The 25772-nt window shown below is 45.0% G+C and overlaps 2 protein-coding genes across 2 annotated transcripts in view; both read left to right on the top strand.

Annotated features, from left to right (window-relative positions):
- The window catches only part of lamc1 (laminin, gamma 1), a 38179-nt gene extending 24515 nt beyond the window's left edge, over positions 1-13664 (top strand). Inside the window, exons 9-26 of the mRNA XM_034703016.1 lie at positions 1073-1185; positions 1278-1499; positions 2581-2769; positions 2899-3144; positions 3482-3635; positions 3734-3876; positions 5221-5399; positions 5509-5665; positions 5804-6009; positions 6102-6181; positions 7694-7831; positions 8138-8282; positions 8364-8513; positions 8628-8742; positions 8856-9055; positions 9247-9405; positions 9500-9599; positions 10420-13664. Of these exons, the coding sequence (XP_034558907.1) occupies positions 1073-1185; positions 1278-1499; positions 2581-2769; positions 2899-3144; positions 3482-3635; positions 3734-3876; positions 5221-5399; positions 5509-5665; positions 5804-6009; positions 6102-6181; positions 7694-7831; positions 8138-8282; positions 8364-8513; positions 8628-8742; positions 8856-9055; positions 9247-9405; positions 9500-9599; positions 10420-10676 (2953 nt within the window). The 3' untranslated portion in view covers positions 10677-13664. The remainder of the gene's footprint in view (positions 1-1072; positions 1186-1277; positions 1500-2580; positions 2770-2898; positions 3145-3481; positions 3636-3733; positions 3877-5220; positions 5400-5508; positions 5666-5803; positions 6010-6101; positions 6182-7693; positions 7832-8137; positions 8283-8363; positions 8514-8627; positions 8743-8855; positions 9056-9246; positions 9406-9499; positions 9600-10419) is intronic.
- A 4165-nt stretch (positions 13665-17829) lies between these two features.
- Positions 17830-25772, top strand: part of LOC117826820 (ras/Rap GTPase-activating protein SynGAP-like) — a 40157-nt gene continuing 32214 nt past the window's right edge. The window contains exon 1 of the mRNA XM_034703178.1: positions 17830-18363. Within this exon, the coding sequence (XP_034559069.1) occupies positions 18237-18363 (127 nt within the window). The 5' untranslated portion in view covers positions 17830-18236. The remainder of the gene's footprint in view (positions 18364-25772) is intronic.

Below are 25772 nucleotides of genomic sequence, written 5' to 3'. Positions count from 1 at the left end.
TCTGTAAACTGCTTTAAATGTTGGATTAACGGTCAGATTATCTGTCCTGTTAATCTGTGATCTGTTATTAAAAACATAATCTGAAATATAGACGTAAACATGAAACCAAATCTTCCTCTTATACTAATTTATAAAGGATTAAAAAAACAACATCAATTCCATAATAATCCAGAAATCGATATTCCAGAATTTAAACTCTACTACGCTGTAAAATATGTCATAAATTAAATATAATCTGGATTAAATCCCTTCTCAGATTATTTCTTTTTTTTTTTTAAATCTAGACTAAATCCGGCATTTAGTTAACTGTGAATGTGGATTAAATTAGATTTATTTGAAGCATCTGATTTTAAAACCCAGACAACTGGATTAGGATTATTTCAATAATCTGTGGTTTTTATTTGTCATATTTGTTGATACATAAATTAAGTTTATTTTCTGTAATCTCTGACCTTTTTATTCACCACATTACATTTTTTTAAAGAAAGTTTCACCAGATTAGATTTAATTTATTCTGGATTATATCTGGATTGCTTTGGAATACTTAATTCATCATCTAGTGAAGTGGATTAAATTGAACAAAATGAGGTAATCTGTTCCTCTAGACTGAATAAAACATAGTTCGGTTTTAATCTGATAACTTTGAGTAAATTGACGGGTGGTAATCGTAGGTTCTGGATTAAATTGTGGATTTTGGTCATAATCTGGATTAACGTGGACAGATTTAGGATACTAGTTCTTTAATCCTGATTAAATTGACACATTTAGGTTCATGATACATTAATTAGCAAGTAATTAAATATAAATTGTTATTCATGTTAATCTGGATTAAATTGAGAGTTTTTTTTTTATAGTCAACAAGTAGTTAATCTGGATTAAGAAACGTTCTGGGTCAAATTCTCTTGATCTGGAATCAGTTACAGATTTCAGTTCGTCATCTCTTGATCCGGTTTATGTGAGATTAGATTTGGCTCCTAATCTGTTAATCTGGATTAACCTGGACATGTGTATAGTTATAATCTGGTTAATCTGGTGTGTGTCTTGTTAATAATTTAATCTGGTTTTGTTTCAGGCTCCATGACAGCACAGATTACCCGTGGAGGCCGACCATCAGCCACTCAGACTTCCAGAAGCTTCTCCACAACCTGACCGCCATCAAGATCCGCGGCACCTACAGCGAGAGGAGTACGCTGCGCACGAACACAACGCACACACTTCCTGTCACTCTGTGAGGTCACTTCCTGTTATCCTCTGTGCTAACTGATACGTCTCCACAGGTGCTGGTTACCTCGACGATGTCTCCTTGGTTACGGCGAGGAGGGGTCCAGGTCCTCCGGCACGCTGGGTGGAGCGATGCACATGTCCTCAGGGTTACCAGGGTCAGCACTGTGAGCAGTGCACTGTGGGATACCGCCGCGCACGCCAAGAGCTCGGAGCCTTCAGCTCCTGTGAGCCCTGCAACTGTAACGGACACAGCGAGGCCTGCGACCCCGGCACAGGTAACACTGTTTACTGACTGCTTACTGACTGCTTACTGACTGTTTACTCACTGTTTACTCACTGTTTACTCACTGTTTACTGACTGCTTACTGACTGTTTACTGACTGTTTACTGACTGCTTACTGACTGCTTACTGAGTGTTTACTGAGTGTTTACTGACTGTTTACTGACTGCTTACTGACTGTTTACTGACTGTTTACTCACTGCTTACTGACTGCTTACTGACTGTTTACTGACTGCTTACTGACTGTTTACTGACTGTTTACTGACTGCTTACTGACTGCTTACTGACTGTTTACTGACTGTTTACTCACTGCTTACTGACTGCTTACTGACTGTTTACTGACTGCTTATTGACTGTTTACTGACTGTTTACTGACTGTTTACTCACTGTTTACTGACTGCTTACTGGCTTCTTACTGACTTTTTACTGACAGTTTTTACTGACTGCTTACTGACTGCTTACTCTCTGTTTACTGACTGGTTACTAGCTGCTTACTGGCTGGTTACTAGCTGCTTACTGGCTGGAAACTAACTGCTTACTGACTGCTTAGTGGCTGGTTACTAGCTGCTTACTAGCTGGTTATTAGCTTCTAAACGACTCCTTACTGACTGCTAACTGACCGCTTACTTGCTGCTTCCTAGCTGGTTACTAGCTGCATAGTGACTGCCTACTGGCTGGTTACTAGCTGGTTACTAGCTGGTTACTAGCTGCATAGTGACTGCCTACTGGCTGGTTACTAGCTGGTTACTAGCTGGGTACTAGCTGCATAGTGACTGCCTACTGGCTGGTTACTAGCTGGTTACTAGCTGGTTACTAGCTGCATAGTGACTGCCTACTGGCTGGTTACTAGCTGGTTACTAGCTGGGTACTAGCTGCATAGTGACTGCCTACTGGCTGGTTATTAGCTGGTTACTAGCTGGCTATAAGCTGCTAACCGTTTCCTGACTGACTGCTTACAGACTGGTTACTGAAAACCACAGCACGGCCTGCAGCCCTGAAAGTTTACTAACTGGTTTACTGACTGGTTGTCTCTTGATGTGAGTGCCAGCTGCCTGACGCTCTCTCTCTGTCATCAGGAGCGTGTGATTGCCGTGACAACACGGCGGGTCTGAGCTGCGAACGCTGTAAGGACGGTTACTACGGCGACGCCACCCGAGGATCCTCAGCTGACTGTCAGCCGTGCCCTTGTCCCGCCGGAGCGACCTGCGCCGTCGTCTTCAAAACCAAGGAGGTGGTGTGCACCAACTGTCCTGCAGGAACCACAGGTACACACACACACACACACACGTGCACACACACACACACACACACACACACACACACACACACACACACACACGCCTCCCTTCTGTCTGTAAAGCCTGACTCTGTCCCGTGGTTCTACCTGTGTGCAGGTAAGCGCTGTGAGCTCTGTGATGACGGGTTCTTCGGCGACCCCCTGGGTCAGAGCGGCCCGGTCCGAGTGTGCCGCGCCTGCAAGTGCAGCGACAACATCGACCCCAACGCCGTCGGGAACTGCAACCGCGAGACCGGCGAGTGTCTGAAGTGCATCTACAACACCGACGGCTTCTTCTGCGACCGCTGCAAGGAAGGTTTCTACGGCAACGCCCTCGGCAGCAACCCCGGCGACAAGTGCAAATGTAAGGACCCGGTTACAGCATCACTTCCTGTTTGTATCAGAGTCACATGACCTGTGACATCAGAGAGGGTAGCATCTGTGGTTACAGCATCACTTCCTGTTTGTATCAGAGTCACATGACCTGTGACATCAGAGAGGGTAGCATCTGTGGTTACAGCATCACTTCCTGTTTGTATCAGAGTCACATGACCTGTGACATCAGAGAGGGTAGCATCTGTGGTTACAGCATCACTTCCTGTTTGAATCAGAGTCACACTTCCTGTGACATCAGAGAGGATAGCATCCGTCCTATAGCTGTCTGACTGTACCTCTCTCCTCCTCTCCCTCCTCCTGCTCAGCCTGTTCCTGCTCTCCGTTGGGTACCGTGGACCGTCAGACGGCGTGCTCCCAGGTCACGGGTCAGTGTCCGTGTCTTCCTAACGTGGCCGAGCGTGACTGCAGCGCCTGCCAGCCCGGCTTCTTCAACCTGCAGAGCGGCAACGGCTGTGAACGGTGAGCGCGCCTCAGCTTTCCCCTCGTCACAGGGAGAACTTCCTGCTCCTGCCGCGTGTCCCTCTGAACGCTCACCTCTGTCCCTCTCACTCTCACAGGTGTAACTGTAATCCCATTGGCTCCACCAACGGTCAGTGTGACATCACCACAGGTCAGTGCGAGTGTCAGCCCGGCGTGACCGGCCTGCACTGCGAGCGCTGCGAGGTCAACTTCTTCGGCTTCAGCTCGTCTGGATGCAAACGTAAGAGCCAACACGGAAACACACACATTCATGATTTAAGCTCTGTCAGCTGTCTGACTGTTTCTTAGTGACTGACTGTTTCTCCTTGCTGTCTGTTTCTCCTTGTCTGTCTGTTTCTTCTTGTCTGACTGTTTCTTCTTGCTGACTGTTTCTTCTTGCTGACTGTTTCTTCGTGTCTGACTGTTTCCACTTGCTGACTGTTTCTCTGTGCTGACTGTTTCTCCTTGTCTGTCTGTTTCTCCTTGTCTGACTGTTTCTCCTTGTCTGACTGTTTCTTCTTGCTGACTGTTTCTCCTTGTCTGTCTGTTTCTCCTTGTCTGACTGTTTCTCCTTGTCTGACTGTTTCTTCTTGCTGACGTTGTCTCTGTTGATGTTCTCTGTGTCGACTGTTTATTCGTGTCTGGTGTTTTTTTACTTCTGGTTCTCCTTGCTGTCTGTTTCTCCTTGTCTACGTTTTCTCGTGCTGATGTTTCTTTTGCTGAGTTTCTCTGTCTGAATGTTCTTCGTGTCGGGATGTTTATATTGTCTGACTGTTTCTCTGTGTATGACTGTTCTTGTGTCTGATGTTTCCACTTGCGTCTGTTTCTCCTTGTCTGACGTTTTTTTGATGCACGTTTCTTCTTGTGACTGTGTCTCCTGTCTGAAGTTCTCCGTGCTGACTGTTTCTTCTTGCTGACTGTTTCTCTGTGTCTGAATGTTTCTCTGTGCTGACTGTTTCTTCGTGTCTGACTGTTTCTCCTTGCCTGACTTTTTCTCTGTGTCTGACTGTTTCTTTGTGTCTGACCGTTTCCACTTGCTGACTTTTTCTCTGTGTCTGACTTTCTCTCCGTGCTGACTGTTTCCACTTGCTGACTGTTTCTCTGTGTCTGACTGTTTCTCCGTGCTGACTGTTTCTCCTTGTCTGACTGTTTCCACTTGCTGACTGTTTCTTCTTGTCTGACTGTTTCTCCTTGTCTGACTGTTTCCACTTGCTGACTGTTTCCACTTGCTGACTGTTTCTCCTTGCTGACTGTTTCTCCGTGCTGACTGTTTCTCTGTGTCTGACTGTTTCTCCGTGCTGACTGTTTCTCCGTGCTGACTGTTTCTTCGTGTCTGACTGTTTCTCCTTGTCTGACTGTTTCCACTTGCTGACTGTTTCTTCGTGTCTGACTGTTTCTCTGTGTCTGACTGTTTCTCCTTGCTGACTGTTTCTCCTTGTCTGACTGTTTCTCCTTGTCTGACTGTTTCTCCTTGCTGACTGTTTCTCCTTGTCTGACTGTTTCTCCTTGTCTGACTGTTTCTCCTTGTCTGACTGTTTCCACTTGCTGACTGTTTCTCCTTGCTGCCTGTTTCTCCCTGCTGCAGCGTGTGACTGTGACCCTGAGGGCTCTCAGTCTGGTCAGTGTAAGGAGGACGGTCGCTGTGAGTGTCGCCCCGGGTTCGTTGGCGCTCGCTGTGACATGTGCGAGGAGAACTACTTCTACAACCGCTCGGCGCCCGGCTGCCAGCAGTGCCCGTCCTGCTACAGCCTGGTCAGAGACAAGGTGAGGACCCTGAACCAGCCTGAACACCTGGAGGACTGCTGCGGTGGGGGGCGGAGTCTTGTGAGATGTGTGCGTAGATAAGAGTGTGTGTGTTGGTGTGTGTGCGCAGGTGAACCAGCAGAGGCAGAAGCTGCACGACCTGCAGACCCTGATCGATAACCTGGGCTCGGGTCAGGACACGGTCAGCGACAAGGCCTTCGAGGACCGCATGAAGGAGGCAGAGAGAGCCATCATGGAGCTGCTGGAGGAGGCTCAGACCAGCAAAGGTAAGACCTGCACCTGAGGGTCCGCCCCCTCCCCCCCTCCCTCCTGGGTGTCCGTGTCAGGAACATTTCATGCTAACATGCTAACATGCTAAAAACAATCCCAGCACTGACTCCGCCTTCTGACCTTTGACCCTGCAGACGTGGACAGAGGCCTGCTGGACCGTCTCAACAACATCAACAACACTCTGACCACTCAGTGGAACCGCCTGCAGAACATCCGCAACACCGTGGACGACACCGGAACGCAGGCCGACCACGCTCGCAACCGCGTCCGGGACGCCGAGAACCTGATCAACCGAGCCCGGCAGGAGCTGGACAAGGCCAAGGACGCCATCGGCAAAGTGGTGAGTGATGATGCTGCTGCTGTCACGGTAACTTTGAGTGCAGTATTCATCCTGAGAGGTCGTTCAGGGAACTGATCCTGTCTCGTTTGTAGGACATCAAACCGCCGAGCGGCACCGGAGACCCAAACAACATGACGCTGCTCGCCGAGGAGGCTCGCACGCTGGCCGACAAGTAAGACTGAGTATTTTAAGTCCTCATGCTTCAACAAACTCCTCCTGAGGTGTTCATCTGATCCACTTCAAACTCACTCACAGTGTAGAGGTCCATTTCCACCAAGAGTCTACTACTTTCCCCTGAACTAAAAGGTTCCTGGTCCCCCATTGTTGTCTGCGTTTCAATCGTGGGCTGAAGTCCCGGGTAGATTGTGTAAATCAGGCCAGTGAGGTATGGAGGGAAAAAAGTAAATGCTTCTTTCTTTCTCTCCTTCCTTTTTCCTTCTTTCTTTCTTTCTTTCTTTCATTCCTTCTTTCTTTCATTCCTTTTTCCTTTCTTTCTTCCTTTTTCCTTTCTTTCTTTCCTTCTTTCCTGCTTTCTTTCTTTCTTTCTTTCTTTCTTTCTTTCCTTCTTCCTGCTTCCTTTCTTTCTGTCCTTTTTCTTTCTTTCCTTCTTTCTTTCATTCCTTTTTTCTTTCTTTCTTTCCTTCTTTCCTTCTTTCTTTCATTCCTTTTTCCTTTCTTTCTTTCCTTCTTTCCTGCTTTCTTTCTTTCTTTCTTTCTTTCTTTCTTTCCTTCTTTCCTGCTTTCTTTCTTTCTTTCCTTCTTTCTTTCTTTCTTTCTTTCTTTCATTCCTTCTTTCTTTCCTTCTTTCTTCCTTTTTCCTTTCTTTCTTCCTTTTTCCTTTCTTTCTTTCATTCCTTTCTTTCCTTCTTTCTTTCTTTCTTTCTTTCTTTCTTTCATTCATTCCTTCTTTCTTTCATTCCTTTTTCCTTTCTTTCTTCCTTTTTCCTTTCTTTCTTTCATTCCTTCTTTCCTTCTTTCTTTCTTTCATTCCTTTTTCCTTTCTTTCTTTCTTTCATTCCTTCTTTCTTTCTTTCCTTCTTTCTTTCTTTCATTCCTTCTTTCTTTCATTCCTTCTTTCTTTCTTTCTCTCATTCAATCCGTTTTCCTTTCTTTCTTTCCTTCCGGTCAAAAGGATGGAAACTTGTTAAAATCATGTACAGAGGTCAAAGGGCGTGGTTATGGCGTCTCACCAAATGTGATGCCTCCCAGTGAATCATTTAGCTGCTGTAACTCCAAGAGCCACCAGGTCGGAATTCTGACATCATCGAAACTCTGACATCATTGGAATTCTGACATCATCAACCTCTGACATCATCAAAGACAGAATTCTGGAATTCTGTCTTTGATGATGTCAGAGTTCTGTCTTTGATGATGTCAGAATTCTGTCTTTGATGATGTCAGAGTTCTGTCTTTGATGATGTCAGAGCTCTGTCTTTGATGATGTCAGAGTTCTGTCTTTGATGATGTCAGAATTCTGTCTTTGATGATGTCAGAGTTCTGTCTTTGATGATGTCAGAGTTCTGTCTTTGATGATGTCAGAATTCTGAGAACAAATGGAACATTCCATTTGTTCAGTCTGTATGGAGAGCAACAGCAGGAGGAACACACTCCAGCACAACAAATGAATGTCTGTGGAGTGTTTCCTCGTCCCAGACTTCACCCTCATGTTTCCGTGTTCCCTCAGGCACAAGATGGACGCCGACCAGATCGAGAAGATCTCCAAAGACGCCAACGACACCTCGACCAAAGCGTACAACCTGCTGCTGAAGACTCTGGACGGAGAGGGCAAGACGAGTCAGGAGATCGACGAGCTCAACAAGAAGTACGTCTGGTCGATGCTCCGTGTGACCTCTGAGACCTCTGAGACCTCTGAGACCTCTGAGACCTCTGAGACCTCTGAGACCTCTGAGACCTCTGAGACTTCTGAGACCTCTGAGACTTCTGAGACCTCTGAGACCTCTGAGACTTCTGAGACCTCTGAGACTTCTGAGACCTCTGAGACCTCTGAGACTTCTGAGACCTCTGAGACCTCTGAGACTTCTGAGACCTCTGAGACCTCTGAGACTTCTGAGACTTCTGAGACCTCTGGAGCGGACTCTCTAACGCCTGGTGTTTGTGTTGCGTTCAGGTACAACGAGGCGAAGGAGCTGGCAAAGAATCTGGAGAAACAGGCCACCAAGGTTCAGGCGGAGGCGGACGAGGCCGGAGACAAAGCTCTGAAGATCTTCGCCAACCTGACGAGCATCCCGGCGCTCGACACCAAGGCCCTGGAGGTCTCTGCCGATACATGCTCTCTGTTCTTTTAACGTTCGTATCCTGTCCTCAGACCACTGAACGAGACTTTGTGTTTTCAGGACGAAGCCAAGAAGATCAAGAAGGAGGCGTCGGACCTCGACAAGCTGATCGACAAGACGGAGAAGGAGTACAACGACCTGAGAGACGACCTGAAGGACAAAGAGCAGGAAGTGCGCAAGCTGCTGGAGAAGGGCAAGAGTGAGCAGCAGGTAGGTCCACCGCCTGAACCGCCTGAACCGCCTGACTCAGGTCCCGGTTCAACACCATGAGGTTTATATGATCACAGCGTCCCTGTTGTTGACGTCTGGCTTCTTGTCCTTCAGACCGCTGATCAGCTGCTCGCTCGCGCTGACGCTGCCAAAGCTCTGGCTGAGGAGGCGGCGAAGAAGGGCCAGACCACCTTTAGAGAGGCTGAGAGCATCCTGGAAGACCTCCGAGGTACCCGTCATGGACCATGAGAAGGATTACATTGACTAAATAACAGCTTCTCTCCTCGCTCTGACTCCTCGCTGTCTCACCCGGGTGTTTTCCGTCTCTTTCCTCCCCCGCAGACTTCGACAGGCGCGTCAACGACAACAAGACCGCCGCAGAGGACGCTCTGAAGAAGATCCCCGGCATCAACGCCACCATCATCGCCGCCAACGAGAAGACCAAGCAGGCGGAGGCGGCGCTCGGAAACGCAGCCAACGATGCCCGAGAGGCCAAGACCAAGGCGGAGGAGGCGGAGAGGATCGCCAGCAACGTGCAGAAGGTACGGCGTGACGGAGCCTGGCGAGCTTTAACACGTTAGAATCCGTCACATCTCGGTGTTCGCTCAAACTTTACTGAAGTTTGTCGTCCGTCCGTGATGTTTGGTTATTCTGCACGAGGTAAAGAAACGCTCCCTGAGGGGGCGTCTGCCGTTCATGGTCCTGGTTCTAACTAAACCGTCTCTCCTCTCAGGGCTCGGCTAAGACCAAGGAGGACGCAGAGAAGGCCCTGCAGGACACCAACAAGCTGGACGGGGAGGTGGACGACATGATGAAGCAGCTGAGCGACGCCGAGCAGGACCTCGCCAAGAAGAAGGCCGAGGCCGACCAGGACATGATGATGGCGGGGATGGTAAGATCCTGTCCCACTGGAACCTGGACTACTTCAGACTGGTTTTAGGTTTAAAGGGCTTCAAAGTCAACTCTGTGTTCTCTCTCTCTCTCAGGCGTCAGACAACGCTAAGGAGGCGGAGGACAACGCCCGCAAGGCCAAGAGCGCCGTCAAGACGGTTCTGAGCACCATCACCGGCCTGCTGGACCAGCTGGGTAAGACCAGATGCCAAAGTTAATGTGTTAGACCTCCTGAGGTGTTTATCTGATCCAGTTCAAACTTAATCACAGTGAAGAGGAAACCTTAGGGATGGAAACTTGTTAAAATCATGTACAGAGGTCAAAGGGCGTGGTTATGGTGACTCTCCAAATGTGATGTGAAACATTTAGCTGCTGTAACTCGGAGCTACCAGGTCCAGACTGACTCAGACTCAACATGTTTGTCTCTCGTTCCCTTCTGGACACGTCAACATCGCATTTAAGTCACAGCGCCACCTAGTAGTCTGAGTAGTATCCTTCAATCAGGTGTCAGCAGGAGAAACAGTCTGTATGGAGAGCAACAGCAGGTGTTCTAGAACTCTGACATCATCAAAGACAGAATTCCAGAATTCTGTCTTTGATGATGTCAGAATTCTGTCTTTGATGATGTCAGAGTTCTGTCTTTGATGATGTCAGAGTTCTGTCTTTGATGATGTCAGAATTCTGTCTTTGATGATGTCAGAGTTCTGTCTTTGATGATGTCAGAATTCTGTCTTTGATGATGTCAGAGTTCTGTCTTTGATGATGTCAGAATTCTGTCTTTGATGATGTCAGAATTCTGTCTTTGATGATGTCAGAATTCGGAGAACAAATGGAACATTCCTTGAAGAAGGTCAGAGCTAAAGAACATCAGTGTCTCTGATCCTCTTTCATAGACCTCCATTCAGAGTGAATGAGTCTTCTTCCTCTGGTGTGTCTTGTTATCATGCTGACCCCTCAGGAGGTCTCCAGTCTAAAAGAGAAGCAGGGTTAACGTCCTCCCCTGTCTCCCCTCCAGGAAACATAGATAAGGTGGACCTGAGCAAGCTGAACCAGATCGAGGAGTCCCTGAAGAGCGCCAAAGGAAAGATGGTGAACAGCGAGCTGGACAGGAAGCTGATGGAGCTGAACGACGTGGCGCGGACCCAGGAGGACATGATCAACGACTACGACCGGCAGATCCGCGAGATCCGCGGCGACATCGACAACCTCATCGACATCAAGAACACGTTACCCGACGGCTGCTTCAACACGCCGTCCCTGGAGAGGCCTTAACCCCGCCCCCCTCCTCCTCCTCCTCCTCCTCCTCCTCCATCCAGCTCCACCACTCCCCCCTTCTTCACTTCTAACACTCTGGCCAACATGCCGACCTTTACCAAAACAGTTTTTTAACTTTCTCGTTTCTGATTCTTGTCTTTGTTTTTCTTTTAAAGAGAGAAGCCGATATTTCGAGTTGACAGAAAGAAAACAGAAGCAGCTGTTTTTGTTTCGTCTCTAGGTTTTCGTTGTTTTGTTCGAGACGCAGTAACGTGGTTTCGGTAGCATGAACTAAACGGCGCAGAGAAGCCGCGCAGAGAGGTGGAGGAACCTCAGAGAAAACCAGAACCACAAACCCGACGTGACTGCACCGTCTGCTCCGACTGAGAAGTTTCACTGACGCAGAAAACCACAGACGCTCCTCACGCCGCGAGGACGCTCTGTGTCTGACCAGCCATTACCCATCATGCCCTGGGACACACCAGCTACTTCAGAGTTTCACAGTTTGAGCTGAATGCACGGCTTCACGCTGCTCCTCGTTTCAGACACAGTGAAGGAATCTTTTCTCCCAAAGCTTCAGCCCGCAGAGAACGCCTCCTCACCTCACCTCTTCAGCAGTATTCCCCCTCAGTCAGGCCACGCCCACTCTGCTGGCGTGTACGAAACCTCTGAAGTCCAGAAAAAAAGAGCCTTTGGATCTTGTGTGCACCAGATACCAGTATCCTGTTTCTACAAGGTCTGGATCTAGGCCTAGGGTTAGAAAATATTTTCTATTCATGCACAAGAAGATACGATCTTGCACGCGCCAGATATCATCTTGGGTACACAAGATATTTACAACTCGTTAGCAAGATTAATATTGCATGTGCAAAGATACGATATATTGACCTTGAGCTAAGATATTTTCTTGTTTGCGCAAGATCTCAGAAGTGCTTTTAATCTTGTTAGAACAAGATGCTATCTTTTATGATCTTGTCCACACTCAATGTCATCTTGGGCTCACTGGATGTGGAAACAAAAAGACAGTATCTTGCACCTGTCAGGCATCATCTTGTGTACACAAACTGTAACACGTTTGCAAGATTAACATTTTGTGTGCAGAAGTTGATATCTTGATTTTTAAAGGGTTTGATCTTGAGTTAGGTTGAGAACATATTTTTTTGTTTGTGCAAAGATATGAATGTGTATCTTGGGAGAACAGGGTGTTAACTTTTACACCAAAGATGCTATAATTTGTGCATGATACTATCTTGCACATATCAAATGTCATCTTGGGTGCACAAGATATCTTGACTCAAATATCCCATGTTGAGTTGGCACAAGTTAATAAAACATCTTGAAGATATTGTCTTGTTTGTGCAAGATCTTAAATTGTGCTCATGAGATATGGATCTTGTTGGAGCAAGATTTTAACTGAATAAGCTACAAGTTATAACCTCGTACTCTCAAGATGCAATCACAAAGAGTCTTGTGGAAGTATCTTGCTCTCTTGTTTCCCTGAGGTATGGATCCTGGGTCTTAAAGTTTTGTGCAAGCAAGATAAATGTACAAGATTTGAATCTTGTGTGCGCAAGATATAATCTGGCGTGAGAACTTTGTTGTCCCCAGAGTTGAAGATCTGTGTTTAAATTTAGAGTCAGAAGTTCTGATCTTGAGTAAAACTTGATGATCTTGTTGCACCCTCTTCCAACAAGATGGTCTTCTTCTGCGAACAAGATCCCGCGTGTCTCCGGACTCCAGGAGCTCTGTAGGCGCGTCTTTGATCCGGCCCGATGTTTTAACACTACGAACGTTGCTGCTTATCACCCGTCACACATTAACATTTCTTCCAGGCTAAATCCAACACTATGCAACTTTGTACATTTGCGTAGTGAGAATTTTATCTGATACACTGGTGCTAATAATTATTTCAAATGTTCTATTTTTGTGTGAATGTTTTTTATTATGACATAGAGTGAGGAATTTGTTATTTGTGTAAATATATGCTTAAATGATTCAGGACTGGCTGATTTGTCAGACGCTCCACCGTGCAAACAGCCGCGTTAAGTTCTATCACAATCAATCAACTGAAACCTCCAGGTTAAATATATATAAATAATATCTCTGATAACGTCTGTGGTATGTTATTATTATCATATGCTTGCTTGTATACACGGCTCAGTGTCTGCCTCATAGCGATGCCAATATTTCCTTTGTGTTTTATTGATTCTCTGTGGTTTTCACGACTTAATTCAACCTAACTGAATATGTTTTAGATGTTTGACCCCCTCCCCCCAGATCAGGTCCTGTTTTAAAGGGGACGTCTCGAGCCTCCACGCTCCTCTTCCTGAGGTCACCAGCTCCGCTCTGTGGAGGGAAGGAGCTGTGTCACACGTCGCTCTCTTAGTTTTAATTAGTGTTTTGTGCCTTAATATAAAGTGCCGTTTTAATCACAGGCCGACTTCTTCACGAAACGTTCCTCGTTTCTCACGCCTCCTCGTGTCGGGGTGTTTTTATAAATCGGGTCCTGAACAGAGAACATGTAGAAACCTGATCCGAGTCCAGCCGGTTCAGAGCCAAACACTCCAGAGTGTCTCGGTTTGGATTCCTGCAGATGATCAGACGTCAAACACCGAGAGTGAAAGTGGTCTGATCACCAGGAGAGATAACCTTGAGTGTTCACGCAGCGTCAGCCTCTCACTGACTCTGTTTCCTGTCCTTTATTTCACCGTTCTCTTCCTCCCTCCATCCAGACGGCCGCTCTGCAGGCCGTGCAGCACACACGCGCTCTCTCACATGATGTATAAACAGTATTTTAAGTTATAATGTACCAGTTATTTGTATTGTAACCCTGTCGTCTTAGATGCTGATGTGAGTGCTGCACAGCCTGCAGGAGCCCTCCGCACGCAGTGTGTTGTTATTCTGACGTCATGTTTGCAGCTCTGTGAGGACCTGAATGACCCTGTTTGTTCACATGTGCCTGTAAATCCAAACTTAACATTTGAATAATAAAAAATTACTACAGGACGCGCCGTGTGGAGAGTGCTGTCTGTCATGGTTCATGTTCTCTGCAGCAGAATCAGAAACACTTTATTTAGAGCTGGTAAATCTCTCAACATGATGAAGTCATTCACAACATTTTAATCTTCTGTCAACTTTTTAAAATAATTCTTCACCTTTTTTATGTTTTCAATATTTTTATCTCGTGTTTGTTGTCAGTTACATTCAAACTTCTTAATGAAGACTTTTTTTAAAGCTCAGTTTATTTTATTTTTTTTACAGAAAATTAATTTAAACAATTTAGGTTTATTTTTTTAAATCAATATATCCAGATGTTAAAAAAATATATATATATATATTTACATTACAGCATTTGACAAAATTATACACGTATATAATATGAAACAACATGCCTTTAATATTTATAAATCACATACAATTCTCAGACATATTTGCCAAATGACAGAAACAAAAAATGTAGAGATAAATAAATAAATTAGTTAAGGAAAAAAATAAAATAAGGATAATAATAATAATGATGGTTCTGTTCATAACTTTTATGGACAGAATTTCTAGGCGCAGCCAAGTGGCGGGGGGTTTCCGGTTCGGTGGCCTTGGGATTCCGTCTCTGCTCTTTGCAGATGATGTGGTCCTACTGGCTCCATCGAGCGGTGACCTCCAGCTCGCGGTGGGATGGTTTGCAGCTGAGTGTGAAGCAGCGGGGATGGGGATCAGCACCTCCAAGTCTGAGGCCATGGTGCTCAGTCGGAAAAGGGTGGCCTGCCCTCTCCGGGCCTTTGGGGAGTCTTTGCCCCAGGCGGAGGAGTTCAAGTATCTCGGGGTCTTGTTCACGAGTGAGGGGAAAAGGGAGCGGGAGATTGACAGACGGATCGGGGCGGCGTCTGCAGTGATGCGGGCGCTGTACCGGTCTGTCGTGGTGAAGAGAGAGCTGAGCCAGAAGGCGAAGCTCTCAATTTACCGGTCAATCTACGTTCCAACCCTCACCTGTGTTCACGAGCTGTGGGTAGTGACCGAAAGAACGAGATCGCGAATACAAGCGGCCGAAATGAGCTTTCTCCGCAGGGTGGCTGGGCTCAGCCTTAGAGAGAGGGTCAGGAGCTCAGACATCCGGGAGAGGCTCAAAGTAGAGCCGCTGCTCCTCCGGATCGAGAGGAGCCAGATGAGGTGGTTCGGGCATCTGGTTAGGATGCCTCCCGGGCGTCTCCCTGGGGAGGTGTTTCGGGCATGTCCGACTGGGAGGAGGCCACGGGGAAGGCCCAGGACACGCTGGCGAGACTATGTCTCTCAGCTGGCCTGGGAGCGCCTCGGTATCCTCCCAGAAGAGCTGGTGGAAGTGGCCGGGGAGAGGAGCGTCTGGGCTTCCCTGCTGAGACTGCTGCCCCCGCGACCCGGACCCGGATAAGCGGGAGAAGATGGATGGATGGATGAATAATAATGATAAGAATGTTAAAATAATTCAAATTAAATATAGATAAATACAAGGTAAAGCATTGCAAAAAATAGAAACATAATACAATAAAAATGAATAGACAAATATTTTTTAGAAAGAGGAGGAAAGGGGCACTGGTGGCCTAGTGGTCTAAGTGGCCCACATACAGCGGCTGTAGTCCTTGTCTCAGGGGTCGCCGGTTCGACCCCCGGCTGTGACCATTTGCTGCATGTCCTCCCCCGCTCTCTACTCCCCACATGTTCTGTCCCTCTTCAGCTGTCCTGTCAATACAGGCAAAAAAAGTACCTTAGTTTTTATATCTATATAATTTAATGCAAGTAGTTTGTTTTCATTCTCCACCTTTAGTCTTTATTCTTATTTTTAATCACTTCATTTCATTTTAAACTTTATAATGATCAAATTAATAACTTGTCATATTTCAAATAAATCATATTAAAAGTTCCCAAACTTCTCAGCCCCTAACCCCCAGAATCAGGAGACAGGTGACCCCCCGCTGTCCTTCAGTGTGTTTAAACATCACTCACTGCTCCACACTCAGACATAGATCAAACCTGAACATTACACAGACAGTAGAACAAAAAAAGAACAAAACAGTCAAACGACCGTCATGTTGTTTTATTCTAACAGACTAGAGGTAGAATTGAATTATTGTTAATGTTTGAGCTGTAACAGGGACTACTTAATGAGTAACAATAATATATAACTACTCATTTTACACGACACACTTGGGTATATATTTTACAGTAATGGATAAAATATGTAGTTTCAAATCATTTCAAATCTTAAAGGCCCTGTGAGGAGTTTTGAACTGGCTGAGAACCAGTCTGAAAATGATACTGATACCTCTTTATGACCTTCAGTAGCAAACAAGACCATCAGCAGCAACACTGACACCTTCTCTGTTGTCATTTTTAATGCCTGAAACCGCCCTGAGGGGGTAGGTGCCAGACCAGATGATGGACATCTCGCTTCAGAAACAGCCTTTATTTGACTGTTTTCATGGAAAATAATCACATTGCCAGATAAAGTTGACTGTTAAAAGACAACAGGACAAGGTTTTTGTTGAAAACACTACTTTTGCATGTATAGGACAAGAGATAAGAGGTATCACTTTGTCCACAAGGGGGTGCCAGAATCGATACAAAACAAAAGTTCCTCACAGCAGCTTTAACTTTATGAGACCCCTCGGTCACTGTCTGGCGACCCTCCAGGAGGTCCTGACCCTCACTTTGGGTACCACTGTTATAAGTTACATTTTATTTATTTATTATTTTAAAGGGCCGTGCATTTTAATGAACACTTCTGTAAATACGCCAGAGTTAGCCAAAAGGCTAGTTTACATCCGTAGTCCCTTGCCAGATGTTAAAAAGGCTCCCTCAAGAGATGAAGATTACACAAAGATAAAATAGAGTCAAATAAAATCAAAGTAAGAAGGTAGAGGAGAAACCAAAACACAAACAAACAAACAAACAAACAAACAAAAAGAGAAGAAAAGAAAAGTACAAATAGCACCATACGATTAAGAATGACTAAAAGCTACATGAGGACATGATATGACCGTCTTTGAGAAAGTGTTCATGCACATAAAATACATGGAGCAAGACAATCAGGAAGCAGCAATGAGGAAATGTTAAAAAAGACACATGCAGACACAACAGGACAACAGTTAACAGTGCTGTACATATTTACATCAGGCAGTGACTACCAATCATTAAACTAGCTGCATGCAATTCAAATGACATGTTGAAATGTCTCAGTCTTTTAGAGACAGTCTTCCACTCTGCTCTTCTAAAGTCAGCATTCATAAAGTCCCCGACCTTTCCTTTAGTCCTGAACTCAACACAAACAGAAGTGACTCTCTGTGGCTGCCAGCAGGGGGCGTCAGAGTCCTGTTAGTGTCTGCAGCCTGCAGCAGGAGAGAGGCAGAGTAACAGCTGTTAGTTTATTTATCATGTGTTTATAATTTATATGTTTTTACAGTCCATAGTTTGATATTCAACAACACAGGTTCTATTTAATAACATGAGAGTAACTATTTAACCTTTCATTTATTTTTATTTCACTCTGGGTAAAAGTGTCACCATGTTTTTTTGTTTTATAATAAAAGTTGTATAAAGAGTAATTATTAAAAAATTAAAAATAAATTAAATTATTATTTTTCACTTGAAAGACTGGTAAGTCGTCACATCACATCATACTGTAGGTGGAGAGATAAAGTGTCTGCTCGGGTTAATGTTTACATAAAATAATTCATATTCAGTTATTAGATTTTATTTTTTTTTACCAAAGTGTTTTTATTAAAGTTTATAACCACAGAAATACAACTTTAACATTCATATTTTTACACTTTCACAGCTGTGTGGCTGAATCTGTTTAACAAACTGACAAACAAAACAATAACAAGTAAACTAAAATTAAATAAAAATTATAAAAATATTTAAAAAATGGAAAGAACAAAGCTTCTCTAAATCACAGAAGAATGTTCACTTTGAAAGAAATAAAATGAAGGTCAGTTTGAAAATATTAAGTCAAAATGAAAGATTCTTCTTCATGTGTTTATGGACTGCAGTGTTGGATGTTTTTAACATTATCAGTAAAGTGTTTTTAAATGTGATTCAATATTCAATAATGATAATCGACCTGTCATTTTTTTAATTCTCAAAGTTCCTTTTGTCAAACTTCGATGCGCGCGCACCCCGCCCGGGCACGAGACCAGGACCCTGCGCGCCCCCGCGGACTCGTGCTCGTGCCCGCGGAGGGGACTCTGAACACAGAGAGACTCAGACCGACCACACCGGGACTCTGCTCACCTCAGCGGCTCACTCAGGACCCTCCAGACTCTCCTGGGAGGATCCTTCAGGGTCAGGACAGAGAGGGGGTCCCTGTTAGATCCGGACCCCGGTTTGAGAGGACTTTAAAACCCGCTAAGCGGACCCGGGAGAGCGGAACGATGCGGGAGAGCCAGCCGGTCTGCCGGACCTCCTCCACCGGCTAACGGCTAACGGGACCGGAACTCTGCCGGGACCTGGTCTAACTTTGCCCCTGAACACTTTCTCTCACTTTAAGAGTTCACGGGAACTTCTGGAGGATTTACTTGAACCAGGACTAGTTGTTAATCCGGTCTGGATATGGAGCCGGACTCAGCAGCAGGCGACGTGGACTCTCTACACGGCGGACTGAGCCTCCTGGACCCCCTGGTGGACCGGATCCTGGTGGACACGGTGTCGCAGCAGCAGGGATGGCTCCGAGTTTACGGTAAGGAAACAGTCAGAAAGGGGACCAGGGGGACCCCCCGAGACCGGGAGGGTCTCAAGAGACCGGGAGGGTCTCACGAGGCGGTCTGAGGAGTGTGAGGAGGGACCGGAACAGCCCCGGGACAAGACCGGTGATTGCTTTCACTTCACTCACATGCCAGGGGGGTCCTGCTGGGCTCGGTCCAGAGAGGTCAGGGGTCAGACCCACCGTCCCCCTGCTGGGGGATGTGTGTTTAATGCAGTGACTTCCACTACAGAGTCATGTCTGTGTTTAATGCAGTGACTTCCACTACAGAGTCATCTCTGTGTTTAATGCAGTGACTTCCACTACAGAGTCATGTCTGTGTTTAATGCAGTGACTTCCACTACAGAGTCATGTCTGTGTTTAATGCAGTGACTTCCACTACAGAGTCATGTCTGTGTTTAATGCAGTGACTTCCACTACAGAGTCATGTCTGTGTTTAATGCAGTGACTTCCACTACAGAGTCATGTCTGTTTTTAATGCAGTGACTTCCACTACAGAGTCATGTCTGTTTTTAATGCAGTGACTTCCACTACAGAGTCATGTCTGTTATTAATGCAGTGACTTCCACTACAGAGTCATGTCTGTTTTTAATGCAGTGACTTCCACTACAGAGTCATGTCTGTGTTTAATGCAGTGACTTCCACTACAGAGTCATGTCTGTTTTTAATGCAGTGACTTCCACTACAGAGTCATGTCTGTGTGTGCAACCACAGGAGTTGGCGTTCTGTGACACTGGTGAGAAGTTTGTGCAGGGGATGAATTTGCAGAGAAGAGGATGAAGGATGAAGCAGCAGGAATAACAAGAGAATAAATCTGTAAAGGTCAGAGGTCATGAGAAACTGGAGTCTGAATGGTTAAATTGAGGATGCAGAAGTTTTCATGTTGCCTCGTCATGAGTCGTAGATACTCCTGACCTCTAATGTTCCCCCTCAGGATCTTGGTTCCTTTATTCCTTGAAGTTAAAGTTCCTCTGAGCTCTTTAAACTCTTTTCCATGTCAGTGAGTCGGCCTGCTGACGAGCTGGTTGTGTTTGTTCCCCGTCTGCTGGTCTCAGGAGGAAGTGAACCACTGAGTAAACTGCTGCTGATGTGTTGCTCACAGTCAGTGAGTCACAGCTGCTGTCTGTAGTGATGTCAAGTGTCCACACCCAGACAGCATCACTGTGAACACACACACACACACACACACACACACACACACACACACACACACACACACACACACACACGACCCAGTAACCAGAGATAATCAAAATCAGGAGGAGTCCAGCAGCAGATCACTCAGGTTCAGAGAAGTCTCTGTGTTTCTGAAACTACATTTGTGGATGCAGTGACTTCCACTACAGAGTCATGTCTGTGTTTAATGCAGTGACTTCCACTACAGAGTCAAGTCTGTTTTTAATGCAGTGACTTCCACTACAGAGTCATGTCTGTGTTTAATGCGGTGACTTCCACTACAGAGTCATGTCTGTGTTTAATGCAGTGACTTCCACTACAGAGTCATGTCTGTTTTTAATGCAGTGACTTCCACTACAGAGTCATGTCTGTTTTTAATGCAGTGACTTCCACTACAGAGTCATGTCTGTTATTAATGCAGTGACTTCCACTACAGAGTCATGTCTGTTATTATGCAGTGACTTCCACTACAGAGTCATGTCTGTGTTTAATGCAGTGACTTCCACTACAGAGTCATGTCTGTTATTTATGCAGTGACTTCCACTACAGAGTCATGTCTGTTATTAATGCAGTGACTTCCACTACAGAGTCATGTCTGTTATTAATGCAGTGACTTCCACTACAGAGTCATTTCTGTTATTAATGCAGTGACTTCCACTACAGAGTCATGTCTGTTATTATGCAGTGACTTCCACTACAGAGTCATGTCTGTTTATAATGCTGTGACTTCCACTACAGAGTCATGTCTGTTATTATGCAGTGACTTCCACTACAGAGTCATGTCTGTTTTTAATGCAGTGACTTCCACTACAGAGTCATGTCTGTTTTTAATGCAGTGACTTCCACTACAGAGTCATGTCTGTTTTTAATGCAGTGACTTCCACTACAGAGTCATGTCTGTTATTAATGCAGTGACTTCCACTACAGAGTTGATCTAACCTCTTAAACCTCTCCCTCAGTCAGTATCTGGGTCACAGTCCTTCATGAAATATTAAAGGGACTCGTCCTCCACAGAATCGATTGCCAGCAGCTAATGTTGGCAACCGTTTTGAGAAAGTTGCAACCAGATCTTGAATAGTGGCAACCCCCTTTTCCTACCACTGCAAAGGGAACACTGATATAAGCTAACTATACATGAACCCTTTAGCTTTAGGGGGAGGAGTCTGGGTATTTGGTGGCCCCAGTAACGTGTGGGGTGAACCCTGGTGGCCACCGTACCCATGCTAAGTGTTGAACTCTGGTTAGATATCCTGATCAGTATGTATCTGGGTCACAACTCTTACAAACAATCGGAGGGGTTCGGGATGCGACAGTGACGGTTGCCAGGTCTTTGTTGGCAAACATTTTGAGAAACTGGCAACCTATTCTTGGCTTCGGTTTCTGTCATTGGCGACCACTTCAGCGTGTCAGAAACATCGACGCTCACACATCAGAGAGGCTGAAGTTAAAGAACAACGTCTCCTACTTCTGCTTTTAGTAATTTGAAAGATGGTTGCTGGTTGAATTCCCTCCTTTCACAGAGCCATCCGGGTGTTTGGACGGTGACATCAGCGGATCAAAGAGTCACATGAACTCATCAGATTTCAGCTCTGAGCTTTAATATTCTGCTTTGCTGTGGATTTTTGTATTTAGAATAAAAACACACACAGAAGGTGGCGGCGTGTTTGTTCCCACACACCCTGAAGGCAGCGCTGGTATCTGTGGGAGCAGCTCTGTGTCAGGATGTTTGCTCTCCCTCCCTCCCTCCCTCCCTCCCCCGGTGTTGGCAGAGTGTGATGTCAGCAGCCAGTTTGTGCCGGTGATCTCACCCAGCAGGACTCCGGCTTTGGCATCCAGACCCTCGCTGCCCTCACATACCTCAAAAACCGATCCAACAATGGATCCTGCTGCTTTCAAACCAGCTCAGTGAGAATGAATGAAGTTCAGAGCTGTGTGTGTGTGTGTGTGTGTGTGTGTGTGTGTGTGTGTGTGTGTGTGTGTGTGTGTGTGTGTGTGTGTGTGTGAACTGCAGGTAGCTCAGTCACACCTGGGCGTGTTTAGCCCGTACGATGTGGGATAGAACTGCAGATATCAGGTCTTCAGTTTGCTGAAATAACAACATCATGATGCAGATTAGTCCAAAGTCCAAAGTCCAGCTTTGTCAGGTCTGTCCTCAAGAGGAGAAGAAAACTACGTCTACAGTGTTTGTTTGTTGAATGGAGGTCTATGAAAGAGGATTAGAGACACTGATGTTTCTTTAGCTCTGACCTCCTTCATGGAATGTTCCATTTGTTCTCAGAATTCTGACATCATCAAAGACAGAATTCTGACATCATCAAAGACAGAATTCTGACATCATCAAAGACAGAATTCTGACATCATCAAAGACAGAATTCTGACATCATCAAAGACAGAATTCTGGAATTCTGTCTTTGATGATGTCAGAGTTCTAGAACACCTGCTGTTGCTCTCCATACTGACTGTTTCTCCTGCTGACACCTGATTGGTGGATACTCCTCAGACTACAGACAGAGACCAGAACCCTTCTCAGACTGTAAAACCCAGACCCTGAGATCCAGATCCAACATGTCTCTGAATCAGAATCTGTAATTACAGGTTAGTTGTATCTGAAAGTAAAAAGCTTTGTCAGGTCTGTCCTCAAGAGGAGAAGAAAACTACGTCTACAATGTTTGTTTGTTGGATGGAGGTGGGATCCATCATTTCTGATGCTGCGTTCAGGGAAGTCAGGAAATCTAAACGCTGATTGTCGTTTGGGACATAAAGTCACTTGTGCTGCCCGCTGCACGTCTTGCCTTTGACACTTAAACACAGTTTTGTTTAGAGGAAAGTTTAGTTTGTGTTCGGGACGAGAACATGTTGGGCATTCGTAGGATTTCTCACCGAGAATTGTTGGTGGGGCGCCGTTAGACTAGCGGTCTAAGCGTGCGCCCCATATACAGAGGCTATGGCCCTTGTCGCAGAGGCCTCTCTCTCCTGCTGTCCTGTCCATTAAAGGCAAAAATGCCAGAAAATATACTAAGATAATAATAATTGTTTGTAATGTGAGTGTTAGTCAAAGTCCCTGATTAATCAAGGAGCCTTACAAACCAAATATGGAGATGGTGGCCTTAGGGCGTCTTCAAGCTGTTTGCTAACCACATAAAGTAACAGAAGAAGAAGAAAGCTAACTGCATTAAATAGCAAAAGAAGAAGAAAACATGAGCGACAGTCACTGTGATTTTCTGAATCTCAAACTACCACACACGTATGTCCAGAGGCTTGAAATGCCCATCCCTAATATAAACTTCCTGTTCCTGTTTTCTTCTTCTCTCCATCCACTGAATTATCGTCTTTGTTTCTTTACCTTTTCTCTGCATCACCCAAACGTACACGGGACCAGGTGATTTTGCAGCTTTAATTAGAATCAGATGTTTCAGATGGATGCTCAGCTTAGCTTAGCACAAAGACTTGAATCAGATGGAAACTGCTAGCCTTCAAACAGACGGTCTGAATGAGTCCAGTATTGATCTGTTGCCTGTCTTACTTTAATCCACAGTCGAGCTAATGATCACTTCCAGCTGTAATAATCTGCAGAGCCGCTCGTCTGTGGATTAATCCCGCTCTGTGAGTGGAATCCAGAGAAAGGCCGTGGTTTATATAAGCCTATTAAAGCTGACTGCAGACAGACGCCCAAACACAGGACTGATCCTCTCTCTCCTCGCCCCCCCACACGGCTCAGCCCGCCCGGTCACATGAGAACATGTACGCTGGATAATTTCATCTTCTGACCGCCTTAATCCCAGACCGGGACGCGTCCTGTCTCTTTAAATACGAAGCACGAGCTCTGACAGGTGTGTGACGCCGCGTCACCTGACCAGGACGTGAAGCGCCTGACCCTCCTTTGTTTACATTCATTAAAGCGTGGTAATAAGAGCTAACACGGAGGAGTGTGTGTGTTCAGGCTCAGGTGCTGGTCTGGATTGGGGACTTGGTTTGAGGTTGTCCTCTACAGATTCAGATCCTTTTAAGTTTCTGAATTTCATCTTGATATAAGTGATGCTTTCTTACCATCGAAGGGTTAACGCTTGTGTGACTCGCAGGTGAGCAGGTTCAGGTGTGTGTGGTGGTCTCCGGGACAATGGAGGCCAGCAGGAGGAAGAGGAAATGGAAAGTTCCTCACAGGATGGGGGGGCGTTGGGACAGGATTTCCTCCTCTGAAACAAAACAAGGGGTCCAGCTTCTCTGGACCAAAATAAGAGACCGGCTATTTCAGGACAGGGAGTGGAAAAACACGCCGAGGAGGACGCTTCTGTACGATTCAGGAAACTGAAGAACTGAAGGACTGAAGACCAGAAGAAAACACGGCTGAATGAAGATTTAAGAGATTAATGGAGAGATAATAAAGTTAAAGATTTAAGATGATAAAGAGACAGTAGATTAAGGAGTCATTAAATTAATCGATTGGTTGTTAAATTCACCGATTAATTAATAATTTAATTGTTTAGTAAACAGATAAATTTTGACTTGATTGAATGATTTAACAATTAATAGTTTAATTGTTCATTGCATTAATTGTTTATTCAAACTATTTATGGTTAAATACTTGAATAAACTTGTTAAATAAATATATGTAACAAATTAATATTTTAATTAATCAATTCATTCTTTATTTTAACAATTCATTTTTTAATTTTTTTATTGTTAAAATAACTTAAAAAAATTATTAGATTTATGGATAAGTTGTTGAATTTTTCGGTTAATTGTTTAACAATTTTTTTTTAACTGATTAATATTTTAAGTAATCAATAATAAATTTAGCATTTTATTGTTTCATTTATCATTACATTCTTTATTTTAACAATTCATTTTTTTATTTTGCAGTTAAATTCAATTTATTGTTTAATTTTTGTATTGTTTAAATAACTTTAAAAAAATGTTAGATTTATGGATAAATTGTTGAAATTTTTATTTTAATTGTTGATTTTTTTTTTTAATTGTTTAATTGTTTTTTAACCGATTCATATTTTAAAAAATCAATTTAACTTTTAACTAAACAATTGATATTTTAATCAATTGACTAATAGTTCAATTAACAATTCATTGTTTAATTTATTATTACACTCTTTATTTTTAACAATTCATTTTTCAATTTTGCAGTTATATTAAATTTATTGTTCTATTTTTAAATTGTTTAATTAACTGATTAATCAATTCAATATTTAATGGTTGTTTTGGGGAAGTTTCCCTCTGTTGATCGCTTGAGAGACAGGAAGTGTCAGGAGTAAGGATTTGGGGGAGACACCTAGCAAAGGGTCGCTGTATCCTCAGCATATAGTGTGAGCGCGTTACAGCGCCCCCCCTAGGCCGGGACGCCCTCTCCTCCTGGTTTTGATGCCCTGATGAAGGTGATGTTTGAAGCGTTGGCTGACACCACGGTCGAGCTGTAGCGTCCCTCTCATGATCTTCACAGTGACCTCTGCTGAGTTTGAACTTCCTGTTTGATCTCTGGCGGTGTCGCCTGTCCTCGTGTCAGTGACGGCGTCCAGCAGAGACTTGTGGGAGTTTTACTCAGGATTCCTGAGTACTGTGTCCTGTGTCCCTCTCTCTCTCTCTCTCTCTCTCTGCTGATTTATGTCTCTCTCTCTCTTTACGGCGAGGGTTATTTTTAGCTGCAGGCTGCTCCTGGTTTCCGGCAGGATGGAGATGAGGAGCGGGACAGAGTGGCGTCTAATGGAAGAGTCGTTTATTTTCTTCTTCTACTTCCTGCCGGCGTGCTTCACCTCTGCTCGCTCTCCGTCTGAGTTTCCACCTGGATAACTTCCTCTCCTCCGTCCGGCCCCGGCTCCTCGCGTGTTGTTTCTTTTTTGTCCTGTGCAGGAATGTTTGTAACACCGCCTGTCAGGGCTTCATGCCAGGAAATAACTCAGATTCCAGATCTGAAGTCAGAGTCAGGGTGAGTCCACGTCCTGCAGAGAGACCTGAGCCGACCTTTCACCCACTTTCACCTGCAGACCATCAAATCTGAATCTGATGAATGTCTGCAGTCAGAGCTGACGGCTTCAGAAACAGGAAGACTAGAATCCTCTGCAGGTCCAGAGAGAGAAACCAGAGGACTCTGCTGTTCGTTCAGGTGTTCCTGGGGATTCCCAGGTGAAGCTGCAGGTGTGAGTCAGACCGTCAGCTGGTCTGTGAGCTGTGAATGAGTTTTTACACCTCTCTGGTCTCTGTGG

This window comes from Notolabrus celidotus, chromosome 15 (genome assembly GCF_009762535.1).
Source record: "Notolabrus celidotus isolate fNotCel1 chromosome 15, fNotCel1.pri, whole genome shotgun sequence".
NCBI lineage: Eukaryota > Metazoa > Chordata > Actinopteri > Labriformes > Labridae > Notolabrus > Notolabrus celidotus.
This window is presented reverse-complemented; position numbering and strand designations above follow the sequence as displayed.